Genomic DNA, 12,141 nt, shown 5'->3' on the forward strand with positions numbered 1-12,141 from the left:
GGGACGCAGAAAAGTACGGAATAGTTGGGTCAACAGTGTGGTGAGTTTTACTGAAGCACCATGTGGTGGTGTGATTGGTTTAAACACTAAATTGCCCCAGTGAAAATGTTTCCCCTTCTCTGAATTTAATTAATATTCAAATGAAACAAAGAACTCTAAAATCAAACTGTCTTTGGTTGGCGAAAAGCTGCCATTCAAATAAATGAACCCTTCCTAAGAATAATAAAAAAAGAAGTTTAAAAAAGCACTTTTCAGGTGAGCTATACATTTGTAAGGTTAAACTGAAAGGAGCAAAATCAATTTGAGTCTGATTTATATTAGTTGGGGTGCATCTGTGTTTCTCATTCTGGAAATATGGCGGCTACATGATGGGCGCTGTGACCTGGGGAGATGACAGTGGACCGCTTAAACAGAGAGCAGCATAGTGAGCAGTAAGCAGCAGGAAGTAAAGGACAGACAGGTGAGACGTGTTTTTTTTTTTTTTAATGACATAGAAAGTTGGGTACCATCTGCATAGCAGCATACTGTGACCTGACATACAATCTCAAACAGCAATGTTGTGGTACAAAAAAGCTTCCACTTACAGAGTCTATTTACAGTCTGTAAACTTTATATGCTATGTCATTTACACTATACACATTTCTTATACTACTTTTTCAGATGTACATCCTTATTCACTTACTGCTCTGAACTTGACTTTTTAGTTTTGCTTAATATAAGCAGATCACAAGCAGGCCTTTTGCTTATTTAGTGGTAACCAGATATTTATTTGGATGCTAATTTAAGCCTTTACTTCTTCTCATTTTCACCCACCTAAAAGCGGGGCAAGTCTCTGAATGCGAACATCCTGAATCAATAAAGACTGAGCAGAGCTGAAGAGTGTGTTTTATTTGGGAAATGTGTGTCTGGATTGAATGAAACCTAAATCACTTGGGGGGGGTTGATTCTCTCTAAAAAGTCAAATCAAACATCCTGCAGACATGCACCCTCTCTCAGCTCGCACAGATATTTCCATCAAAGAGATGGAGGGGTTACTGGGGTCCAGGCTGAAGGCAGTCGGCCATGGGGGGAGGCGTCATACTGAGCGGCATCATGCACCTCTGTGGCTGAGCTGCTGTCGTACATGGGAGAGCCAGAAGGGGGCACTGTGACAGAGTGAGACAGGCTTGGATAGTGGCTGCTGGACCCTCGGAGGAACTGGGAGCCCAGGCAGCTGTTAATCCCCCCATTCTGGGGCACTGGAGTCAGGGGTGAGTTACTCACAGACCACAGGCTGGTGTACTGACTGTACAGAGAGACAGACAGAAAACTTCTTCTTTAGGATGGTTTAGAAGAAACACTCAAATGCAACATTTCAAACATGCTCTTTACATGTTTTCAACGTATCTGTAAAAAAATAAATAAAAAAAGATTCCATGAACATTGGGTTTGTTACTTCTGTCAGTACAATTGGTAATCTTAAGGTTTGTTTGTTTCATTGTCATTTGATGTTATTTGTAATGCTCTCCTCCTTGTTGATTGTTTGTTTTGTACAATTTTTCAGTGTCCGTTTTGACATTTTAAAAATCAAGATAAAATGAGACGTTTGTGGAGAAACTATCAAAATCATTTGAAAGATTTTTTTCCCCCTCTTTCATTTAAGTGTTTTGTCTCGCTTATATTTCTATGCAGACCCGCTAGAAATAGACAAACCAAGTACCACAAACCTAGAATTTGCACCGGAGGCAGAGTTGTGGGCCATGGGCATCATGCTGGAGTGTGCCGGCATCTGAAGACCGGACCAGTTATCGTGGCTGGTGAGCATCGACAGACAGGGTGACGAGTTATCAGAGTAACCGGCTGCAACACAAACACAGACACTGAGATCTAGTGGTTTCGGTTAGATTTGTCAGACACCAAATCCTGTCATTGGTTGTATTCACATTATATTGCAGGATGTGACACCCTAATATCAGTATGACAGTTGAGGTAAATCTTGGGCAGTCCTTGTGAGAAACCAAACAATTTACTGCTCTGTGGCTCCACTCCACACAAAAGCCAGAGGAATGCACAACATTCCCTACTCAGCAGCACTTGTTTGACTTTCTTGTTAATAGTTGAGGGGGAAGGAAGTGTGGCGTTTCTTGGATGCGTGAGATGGACACTCACTGGGCGAGTTGGTCCGATGGGCGTAAGGGCTGGTGTAAGGAGTAGAGCGGTGGTTCCTCAGGGTGGAGTAGCGCTCGCAGCCGTGGGACGGCGAGAGGGAGATGGAACTCCCAAACTGGCTGTGAGAACTGACAGGAGGGCAGAGGGCGCCTGTGCCTGGGATAAACCAGCTGCTCACTGGACCCACAGAGGGGAGAAATAACCAGACCAAATTAGTACCGTAAACACTTACAAGTTTAACAGGAAGCCGAACAAATTCGATACAGTTTAAACTTACATTGAGAATAACCAGACTGGTGGTTTTCATTTGCATCTTCCCTCATGTCTTTGCCGTCACTTCTGCAGAGATAAAGCCTGGTTTATTTCTACCGGACACATTTAGTTGTTTTTTTTTTTTTTGTTTTGTTTTTTTACATCAATTATCTGTTGTAATTAAATTTCAGCTTCATGGGTTCTTACCTCTCCTTTGCATCTAGAAAGGCCTTGGCAAATGGGTTGTACTTAATTTTCAGTGCAGTTATCTAAAATCAAACGACACAAACACACAAGACCTGGGATCGCAGAACAAAGAATCAAAGAGTGCTTAAGTACGGTGCGTAAATTACGCGCGTCTTTTACGCACCCAGGCCAAACTTTGTCGCATCCAAGATATTTGTCGTCAAACTAAAACGAAACTTGAAGTCGCTGACCTCTTCGTTCTGGTACGCTGTCACAGCAATGAACTGGGTCTCCGGGAAGGAGTGGCTGGTGATCATCCTCCGCGGGCCTCCGACGCGCACGATGTGGATGCGTGGCTCGTACTTGTGCAAGGAGTTTAACATGATCTTTAAAACACAACAGCGGTTATTCGATATGGCCGAGTCGTAACTTCTACTTGCGTTTCAGTTTGAAATGAAAGCCTATACACACGCAAACACTTTCCTTACCTGCCCTCCGCCGTTGAGTTTGTTTGTGAGTTTGACTTTGCTGAAGGAGACGGGAGCTTTCATCCAGTGCGCCCCGAAGTTTGGAGAGTCTGGGTGGATGTACACGCAGCTGGGAGTCTGGGGCTCGGGTTTGCCTCCAGGCACCCACTCCCCGTTCACATATTTCCACCTGTGGTTGTCCGCTGAGGCGAAGTCCAGCAAGAAAGAATACATAGCGTTCGGGTCCAAACCAGACACGTTCACTTTCAGAACCGGAAACATGCGCCTTAAGAAAAAACGCGACAAAAAAAAAAAACTTAGGCAACTATCTATCTAAACATACAATTTATGCGCGCGCAAGCTTACCTGCCATTCTTTGTAACTATCATCTCGTTTATCAGATCCTTAAACTTTTGCCACAGCTCACTCTCATCCAAGGACACTTTCAGCTCCCTTTCCGTGGGGTCGCCCTTCTCGCTGCCCACCTGCAGCTCATTCTCCACCGCACTGAGGAGGTGATCCACCCGGTACTGAACGGCCTTGCTGGGACACTCGCCAGCGCCTGTCGCCATCGTGTCCAACAGCTCCAGGGATGTGCAGTTTGTCAATACAGGGTTTATTCAAGAGCCTTTAGGCGCTCCTTAGGAAACTCTTTCCTCCCTTTGTGTGCAAACAAAGCCAACTTTTATCTCAAGACACTAGACATTAGGAGGGGCTTCAGAATATATAGGCTGAAGAGAAGCTCCATCTCAGAATGACTGTTTTGGAGCAGAGATGGTTGGCTCGCCTCCTCTTTGATCTTTGCGGGCTTGTCACCCATTGGCTGGGAGGGGCCATGTCATTGAGGCCCACAGGATGACAGCGATTTGAATAAGGCAGTTTAACCTTCTTTATTACATCAACCTGTAAATATTGACACTTAGATCAAAGCCACACCTGCAGCAGCCAAGCCGCTGCAGGCTGAGCACGGCTGGTCTTCTGCATTACAGGAGGTTTTACTTGCAGATTTGTGTCTTATTTTCTAGATAGAAATTTCGCCCAGTTTTCTGTTAGATTAAATGCTATACAGTGACGCACCCCGAGCGGTGCCTGTTTGTTTATATCAGGAATAGATACACCCATCAGTGATTGACTAACTAAATATAAGAATGAACAAAACAAACAAACAAAAAAAACTCAAAGTGCGACAATAACATGTTTCAAGGGATTAAACGAACTGTAAATGTGGATGACTGTAAATGAGTAACTTTTATGTATCAACCACTGTCACAGTTAACTTTCAGATATTCATAGAATAACTTTTATTTAAGAAAACCCACAGAGTAAAGTTATTTACAGGATACACAATAATAAATGACCCAATTTCTTCAGAATAGAATTTCACACAGTGTTATTGTCATGTTGTATTTTGTGCAAGTAAGCTGAGCAAAAGCCATGCTCGTGACGTAAAGAAGAAGGAGTGATTAAACTTTAAAAAGATACGAGACAAATCTGGATCCAAAAACTGAACCGATAACCGACAGCAAAAAAGCATACATTCGCAGAATTCTGTCTAGTTTTTCCATTGCTCACAGCCATCCAAGTATCTGTGTAAGGAAGCAAAGAAATACACGATTACAGAGGGGGCATTTTGTTCAAACATGAATCCATTGATAAACACTTGTATTTCATTATAATTTTATGACACATCTTCAACATCAGGGGCCTTATAACAGCCAACTGCTGTGTCTTAAATCAAAGCCTCAAAACTTTGATGGCTGCCAATAAAAACACCCACACGTGCATGACAGCAAGTGACAATTGAGCTTTTGTCTCTCACAAAAAGGTATTGAAAAAAAAAAAGTTTTGCATAGTTTTGCATGTTTGCTCTGATGGACCAGACGGAGGTCATCCTGCTCAGGTGTTGGCTGGTGATTCTGGGCACTTCTTGGGTGTTTTGGAGAGCAAATAGGTGACTGTTTGGTTTGACTTTTGTTCCCTATGTTTTAAGTCAATGGGTGGAAGCACGCGTGAGGAGAGAAGAGGAAAAACACTGTGACTGATAACAATGAAACTTAAGAAGTAGTTTAAATCCAAGTAGCACGGTAGTGCTATTCTCACAAATAACTACTGTGCACGGGTGACGCTGTTGCTATGGTAGGTCCCTAGAAAGAAATAATAAAAACAAATATTAAAAGCAGATCATGTGTGGCAGCTATGTGTCAGCTTCCATAGAGCTCTGTGGTGTTGTGTTGTGGCCGGTTTGTGTTACCAACCAAAACTTGGAAGCCTCGCTCTTCCTGCCAGCCTGTCTCTCTGGCCAGCAGTCTGGACCAACAGTTCTCAGCAAGCCGAGAAAAACAAACCCAACTCAGTTTAAAGAGCAGTTAAAAGATTGTCTGTCTTCATGGTACTGCATGTTACATAAAAGCAGATCTCAGAGGAAAAAGGTGGAATTATCCATTGTCCAAGCATCATATCCTCTATGTTTTCTGTGTGTAGCTGAATTCTCACACGCTGTACGAAAAGACCTGTTGGCTAGAGAAAGATCATACCTTTTTCTCAGATGTCACAAGTACATCTCTGCTTTCTGTCTTTCCTCGGAAAACTCAGGGGAATGAGAACATGATAGTTTACCCCTATTAATTCATGCAACACTGTCACATCAGCAACTAAAAGGCCCTTAATGGCTGACTTACCAAGTCAGGCTTGCTGCTCTGTAAGATCCTGATAAATGTAGGCTCCAAAGTTTAAGTGTGGGGGCTTTCATCTGTGGGTGGCACACTACATTTATTCATGATTTCCTTATCCATTAATCACTTTGCATATAAGCTGAAGTTACTATGGTGTAGAAGTCTTGGGTGTCATAACCAGTGTCACTTCCCACAGTACTGGTGTCCCGTTTGGCGCCTATCTCTTCTTCTTCAACACCCCACGCAGTTGCAAGTTTGTAGCACTGTGATTTAACTTTATTAATCTATATGGTGCTATAGAACTTCCCCAGGTCCTCAGAGTTGCAACTCAAAGGAAGCTCAGACAACACACTGAAGCGTGGACTGACTCAGTCTGGAGTAGTCTGAGATATAAATGGTTTTAAGCTAATAACTGCAAATCACACTGCGACTTTTCATTTGAGTTAAAAGAGAAAAAGGCTGGAAAAGGGGCAAGCCTAAATTTGTATAGTCTATGAAAGAAGAATTTCAAATAATTTGACATTTGTGGATCTGGATAAAGTCTCTGCATGGGATGGGACAAGGCAAAAGATGAATGTTCAATATCCGTTAACCTTTGAATGCACTTCTTTGGAAAAGAAACATGTTTGGCAGGTGGAACCAGCACCGATTCAGGTAAAGGTCTGAAAGCTGAATGAAAATATGAAATTCTTTTTTAGAAATAATGGACATCCCATCCTTTAGGTGAAATAGGTAAGGAAGAAACTCACTAGTTATCAACACACAGTTCAATAGCAAGCATCTGAGATGGTATTAGTGAGCATTTAGTCACAATAGCAAGGATAAGTCACATCTGTGAAGGAACCGCTCGTGCTGTACAAAATATACATGTGTTGGAACATGTGCTGCTGCTTGTCTCAGCAAGACAATATCATACCTGGTTGGGATTATATATCTGAACAACAAAGAATTGTATTATGTAATTACTCAAATTATTGTCACACACACAGAAAATTGTTCCTACTTGATTTTTAGGGGAAATACTCTCAGCTTAACCCTGGATTGGCACCGTGAGGATGTCAACAGGAGTAACAGATTTCAGCACAGGGTGGTAGTGAGTAATGCTCCTGCATGCCTCTTAGCTTTGACCATTTTGTTTGCCTTCCCCAGCTTTCTTTCGAGCCGGGCTCATCCCCTGTTTGCTTAGGCCCATTTTGACACAGAGGTGAGACAAAAAATGAGTCTGCATGCTTACCCAAACATGCTCATCTGAGCACCTGAGCATAACCTCTTCTCCGGGTCCCTCACTTTTCTCTTTGAAAGCTTTTCCGCAAATCATCGACATTCTCAATCCTCTAGAATGTCTTAAAATCCCTTTACGGTCCTCTCTAAAATGTATACATTCATAATTTCATCCACAAACACGTCTCTTTTTGGCATTTGGGACTTAGAAAGAAATAAGCTTCTCTTCACTATGGTTTATCATTTAATTATTTAGGAGAAACATTTCTATATATTCTTCTACATTCTATCCCAAATTAGCTTTCCATCCAGATGTTTTTGTACCTGTACAGCTATCAGAGGATAAGTAGCCTCAAAACTGTCTCACAAAAGTGGTGTCCCCAGACAAATATTTCTCTTTTTGCGAATATCATTATAGTATCACAGAATTTCATGAAACTATCAAAAAAGGAGTGATTATCATCTTTAACAGGGGAACAAGTCCATGTTTGTATGAGGGGGGCTTAGTGGGATAAACAGAAGATATAATCTCTCTTAGGGTTTAATTACAGTACCACGCAGGCATTCATCTGCGTCGCTCTCACCAAAAGCTTAATGAAGGATTTTTGATTTTCAAACAATGCAGACAGCCTTACATGCAGTCTTTCAAAAAGCTAACAGCGCACAGCCCTGGGAGATGATTCTATCTGTAGCTCAAACGTTGACTGGTTTAGCATTAGCTAGAGCTAACTTGCTAAGTTGCAACTAGTTCAGGTGGTAACAAAACAAGACTATAAAATATAAAAATTGTTACGTTGCTTTTGTAGTTAGCAACAGGCTATTTAGTATGTACAACCTTAGTGACTTTTTGTTTATACTTATCAACCACTGCAAGCTAACCAAACAAAATTGAAAGACTTTATTGAATTGTGTATTGATCATGTGGTGAATAGTGAGGAAATACAGTACATATTCTGTTTGGAGTGAACCTCTGAATAATCTAAGTTTGTGGGGCCAAAGCCAAAGTTGCGTTTGCCTCTTACTGCCCATGTTAAATGGAATTACTGCATTTGCGGTTTCTACACAAAACCTTGAGAGATAATTGATCACTTTCATCCTTCTCTTGGCTGCCATCAAAGATCTGCCCCACTGAACTTCCCCATGAAGCAGATGCTTGCTCTAATAAACTAAACACAAAGCTAGAGAGTGAAAATGTGTCCATTTCATATACAGCTGGACTGGTACAGTCCATTTACAGGAATGCTTGGTGTAATCCAGACAGAAAATGCTTAATTCTGTTACACTTTAAAACATCTTTCATCTGGGCCTGGTTAACTGGCCTGCTGTGATGTTGTGACCTGCCCGCAAAACGTGGTGTTGTTAATATATTCCTAATGGTGTGTTACTTCTCAAGAGTAGCCATAGTATGGTTCAGCTCACACCCGATAACACTGCACACTGGGGTGACAACACACTTTGTCTGCTGGGTGCAAACTGGCTCCAGGGTGGACTCCTTAGCAAGGGAGCGTTTACTCACAAGACAGTGCAGCAGGTAACAGATCTATACAAACCCCATCAGCTGCAGAAAACGCAGGTGGATGAACATGGACATGAACCTGCATGCATACATGTTCAATACCAGAGCTGCCCCGTGGACAGGTGAGAAGGTAGAAGATTAAACTGGAAAAACTCCAAACAACTGAACTGTTTCCTTGCATGATCCCACAAAAAAATAAAAAGCCAGCTGGACAAGCCTAGTCTTATGTACACTTTCCACTCATTGAGATCAGTTAATAGTAATAGACGTGGTATGTTCTGGTCCATCTAATTTTGCAGACTGTAATGCATACTTGTGAAATTCAACATGTCGAAATGACCATGAGCAGATGGCCACAAAGATAGCTGATTACTGCATCAACTGTCCAATAAATCACAGCAGCTAATAAAAACAGAAATAGCCACAAACCAGGGCAGGTTGGATGAAATGGCTCATTATTCAAAAACATATCCAAGGACTCCACATTTGGCTTCATCTCTAATTGCTTTTATTTTGGGTATTTCTCACGGATGTGGGGAATGTGCTTATGGCACAGCCGAGCTGTGGAGGCAGGAGGAGCCGCTGTCTACTCATGTTTGCCTGTGGGACGATGGGATTTCACACCGGTGGAGAACTTGTCAGCTCAACCTTTCACTTTCTTACCATCCCCAGGCCCATGTGCTGTCTCACGGCAGCAACCTTCTACTAACATCATACTAAACAGACTTCATCCCTAATTAACAACGAGGCTGACAGCGATCAACACCGTTGTGCTAGACATTCACAACAAGTAAACACAAGACGTCGAGGGTGATGCAGCAAAAGTTTTACTTTTGCAATCAAAGTGAAAACAGCAACACAGAAGGAAAACTTAGCTTGTTATGATGTAAAGAAGCTATGCGAGACTGTTACAGTACAGAAAAATGGGAGGGTTTTTCATAAGTAAAATGTTGTTGTCAAAGTTCTTTTGAGGCTTTTCTACAGTTTCCAAAATGTGGGCATTAACAGTTGAAACACCTGAAATAAAGTAATCAAGGCCTCAATTAAGTTTCTAGATGATGTAGCACGCGTAGTTAAGTTATGCATCAGGATAACAGCTGAATAACTAATAATGAGTGGAACCCCAATGTAACTTGAAGTCTAACAGGCTCTCAGATTATCTCTGGCTTTTTTTGGTAAATGGACTGCTGTTTGCCTAACAACTCATAAACCTTTAAAAGAGAAGAAACTCTCCAAACAGTTGAACATCTGCTCGCTGTGCTGGCATGAAGTGACACCACTGGCCCAATTGCCATGTTTCTTTTGTAGAGGAGATAATTACGACATTTCCCCCCTGGATAATGTTTGTAAGAGTCAGAGTGGATGTCAGGGGAGCTGAGCTTCATCAACAGAAGGGTCAGATTGTGTTTGGTCATCTCACTTCTACGTGAGTTATCAGCTCTGTCCTGCAGGAGGGTCCATGCTGAACAAGCTTCCAGCGGTACGGTCTGTTTGCTCTTAAATGGCAGGCAAACAAAGATGCAGAGAGCTCCATGTCCCTCCAGCACAACACAGGCTGTAGCTTGGAAATGTTAAACTCCAGACATACTGTTGGTCTTCTGGTGCAGGAAGTATGCTCAGACTTCAACTGTGACTAGAAAACAAGTGTTTCTGCTTATATAATCAAATTCATGTGGCGCCACTAGAGGTATAATGAACCTGCGTCATAAGATCAAAAACCATGAAGGTTTTTTTTTTAAATTGACAAAATATTTTTCTCTTGTTCTGCACTCAGCCAACAGATCAGAGTCAAATCATGCAGTATACATACACATGTAGCTTACATGTGCTCATTTCTACTGTTTTCTTTTAGTTTTTTTACTCATCTATATGGAGATATTTACAAAAAAAAAACAAGACTCATTTAACTTCTTAGTAGCTTTGGCAGCTGCTTGGTGTGCATATAAAATTCCTCAAAGAGTTTGTAAGTTTCACTCAGTGAGCTACTTCTGGACATAAGAATGTCTCAGAGAAGGTGTTCGTTGACCAAACACTTTAATATCTTTATACGGGATGAATCATGAAAAAAAATGCCATTAGGTGCAATACTCTGGGTCAAAACCTAATGCATAATACCTAGTTTTGGGGTTGAGATTTACACACGAGTAACTTGCTGTAGCTTAGAGAGGCCGTCTTTTGTCTCTGAGCAGAGAAGAGAGGAGACACAGTGGCAGACAGACTGTCAGAGAAGGACAGAGACAGCGAGTTGTGGGAATAAAGATTTAAAGTGAGCCTCGCTTGTTTCAGGGGCTGGGAAACAGAGCTCACAGAACAAATGAGAAGTAAACACGCAGCCACAGGAAGCCATTAACTGCAGCGGGGGCCAATTAGGCCTCAGCAGGTGTTCTTGCCTTGGCCTGCTTTGGTCCTGCCTCACCTCCGTCTGACAGAGCCCCGATCTGAACTGAGGAAACAACGGGTAGTTTCATTTGCTCAGCAATTTCATGCAAAGTATTCCTACTCGAGGGCCCCTAAAAGTCCTTTATTGTGCTCTCTTTTGTCCCCTCCCACCCTTACCCCCAAGTGCAAGTCATTAGAGAAGGACAATTACATCCTCCTCATGAAGCTTGACTTTTACTGGAGGGGGAGATAAGACAGGATCTCTCTCTTATGCTAGGCCCCCTCTATGCGGACACTCTCTGAAGCGTATTGCTCTTTTCACACCCAGTCAGACGACAGACAAGGCGGTCAAAATCAAAGTCAATCACAGCAGCTACTGTGGAGGGGAAACGCATTCATAACAGCAGAAAAATACATGAGCAACCTTTCACGAACGGGGCACGAGGATTAAAAAAAATGAGGAACAACTAAACACTAAACTGCGAAAGAAGATTAACATTTTGATTAAATATCAGTGAAGCTTTTCAACTTGATTTTCTTTAATGCCAAACCTAGTCAAGAAATCCTGTTTGTTGAAACTCAAACAACAACTTCAGGATATAAATAAGATATTTTTTAAACTTTTACTTTTTCTTTTTTCTTTCTGGGGTGTTGGAATGTAAAATTTTTGATACATCGGAGAGATTTTAACAAATGAAATGTTAATATTATTTTTGAAATTGCAGTGATTTTCTTCATTGGATGATATACTGATGGTATTTAGACTTTTCAGTTCAGACTTTTCACCTTGTTTTCTTATCACTGTACTATGTAATTGACTTGACTTCCACTATTATAAAGTATTGGTTACAGGCTTTCTTCACCTGTCTAGACTCTGATGTTTTGTGTAATTAATTTACCAAAAAAAAACTGCATAAATGAAGGAAAATTTGATTTATCAGTATTGATATTTACAATGTTTAAAGAACATTGCAATAATATGATACACTTCTCTGTCTCTTTGGTCGCAACAACACTGCTGTGAGTGTTTAACGTGCAATATGGTGTAAGACAGTGAAATGTGCAGGATTAACTGCAGCTGCAGATTTACTAATGATATTCACGTCGCCTGAGTACAAAAAAAGATTGCAAAAGCTGCACTGTGGAAACAAAAAACTTGGCGCATGGCAAGAAAATGGCATGGCACAGAAAAACGTGTGTTGTGATGGTTTTTTTTTGCTGCTATAGTGACATGGAAACTTTTTTACTGTTAATACAATGTACAAAAATGTTCCCGTGAAAAGAGAGGCTGTCAAACAAC

General features: G+C 41.5%; 1 protein-coding gene across 1 annotated transcript; it reads right to left on the reverse strand.

The window, feature by feature from the left end:
• Positions 1–475: 475 nt before the first annotated feature.
• On the reverse strand, positions 476–5,761 carry tbxtb (T-box transcription factor Tb). The gene is made up of 8 exons (XM_075483964.1): positions 3,420–5,761; positions 3,075–3,339; positions 2,838–2,972; positions 2,608–2,669; positions 2,426–2,487; positions 2,149–2,325; positions 1,707–1,839; positions 476–1,285 (listed from the first exon to the last, which is right to left on the reverse strand). The coding sequence occupies exons 1-8, from the start codon at positions 3,623–3,625 to the stop codon at positions 1,015–1,017; spliced, it is 1,311 nt and encodes a 436-aa protein (XP_075340079.1). The 5' UTR covers positions 3,626–5,761; the 3' UTR covers positions 476–1,014.
• Between the last annotated feature and the right edge of the window lie 6,380 nt (positions 5,762–12,141).

Source organism: Odontesthes bonariensis, chromosome 2, assembly GCF_027942865.1.
Source record: "Odontesthes bonariensis isolate fOdoBon6 chromosome 2, fOdoBon6.hap1, whole genome shotgun sequence".
NCBI lineage: Eukaryota > Metazoa > Chordata > Actinopteri > Atheriniformes > Atherinopsidae > Odontesthes > Odontesthes bonariensis.

Bases quoted from the DNA above. Each gene is read 5' to 3' on its own strand.
- tbxtb (XM_075483964.1), bottom strand. From the start codon at position 3,625: ATGGCGACAGGCGCTGGCGAGTGTCCCAGCAAGGCCGTTCAGTACCGG. The intron at 2,670-2,837 runs GTCAGCGACTTC...GTTTGATTTTAG, and splicing joins CAGCGTACCAGAACGAAGAG to ATAACTGCACTGAAAATTAA. The intron at 1,840-2,148 runs GTGAGTGTCCAT...TTTGTGTTGCAG, and splicing joins CCATCGGACCAACTCGCCCA to CCGGTTACTCTGATAACTCG.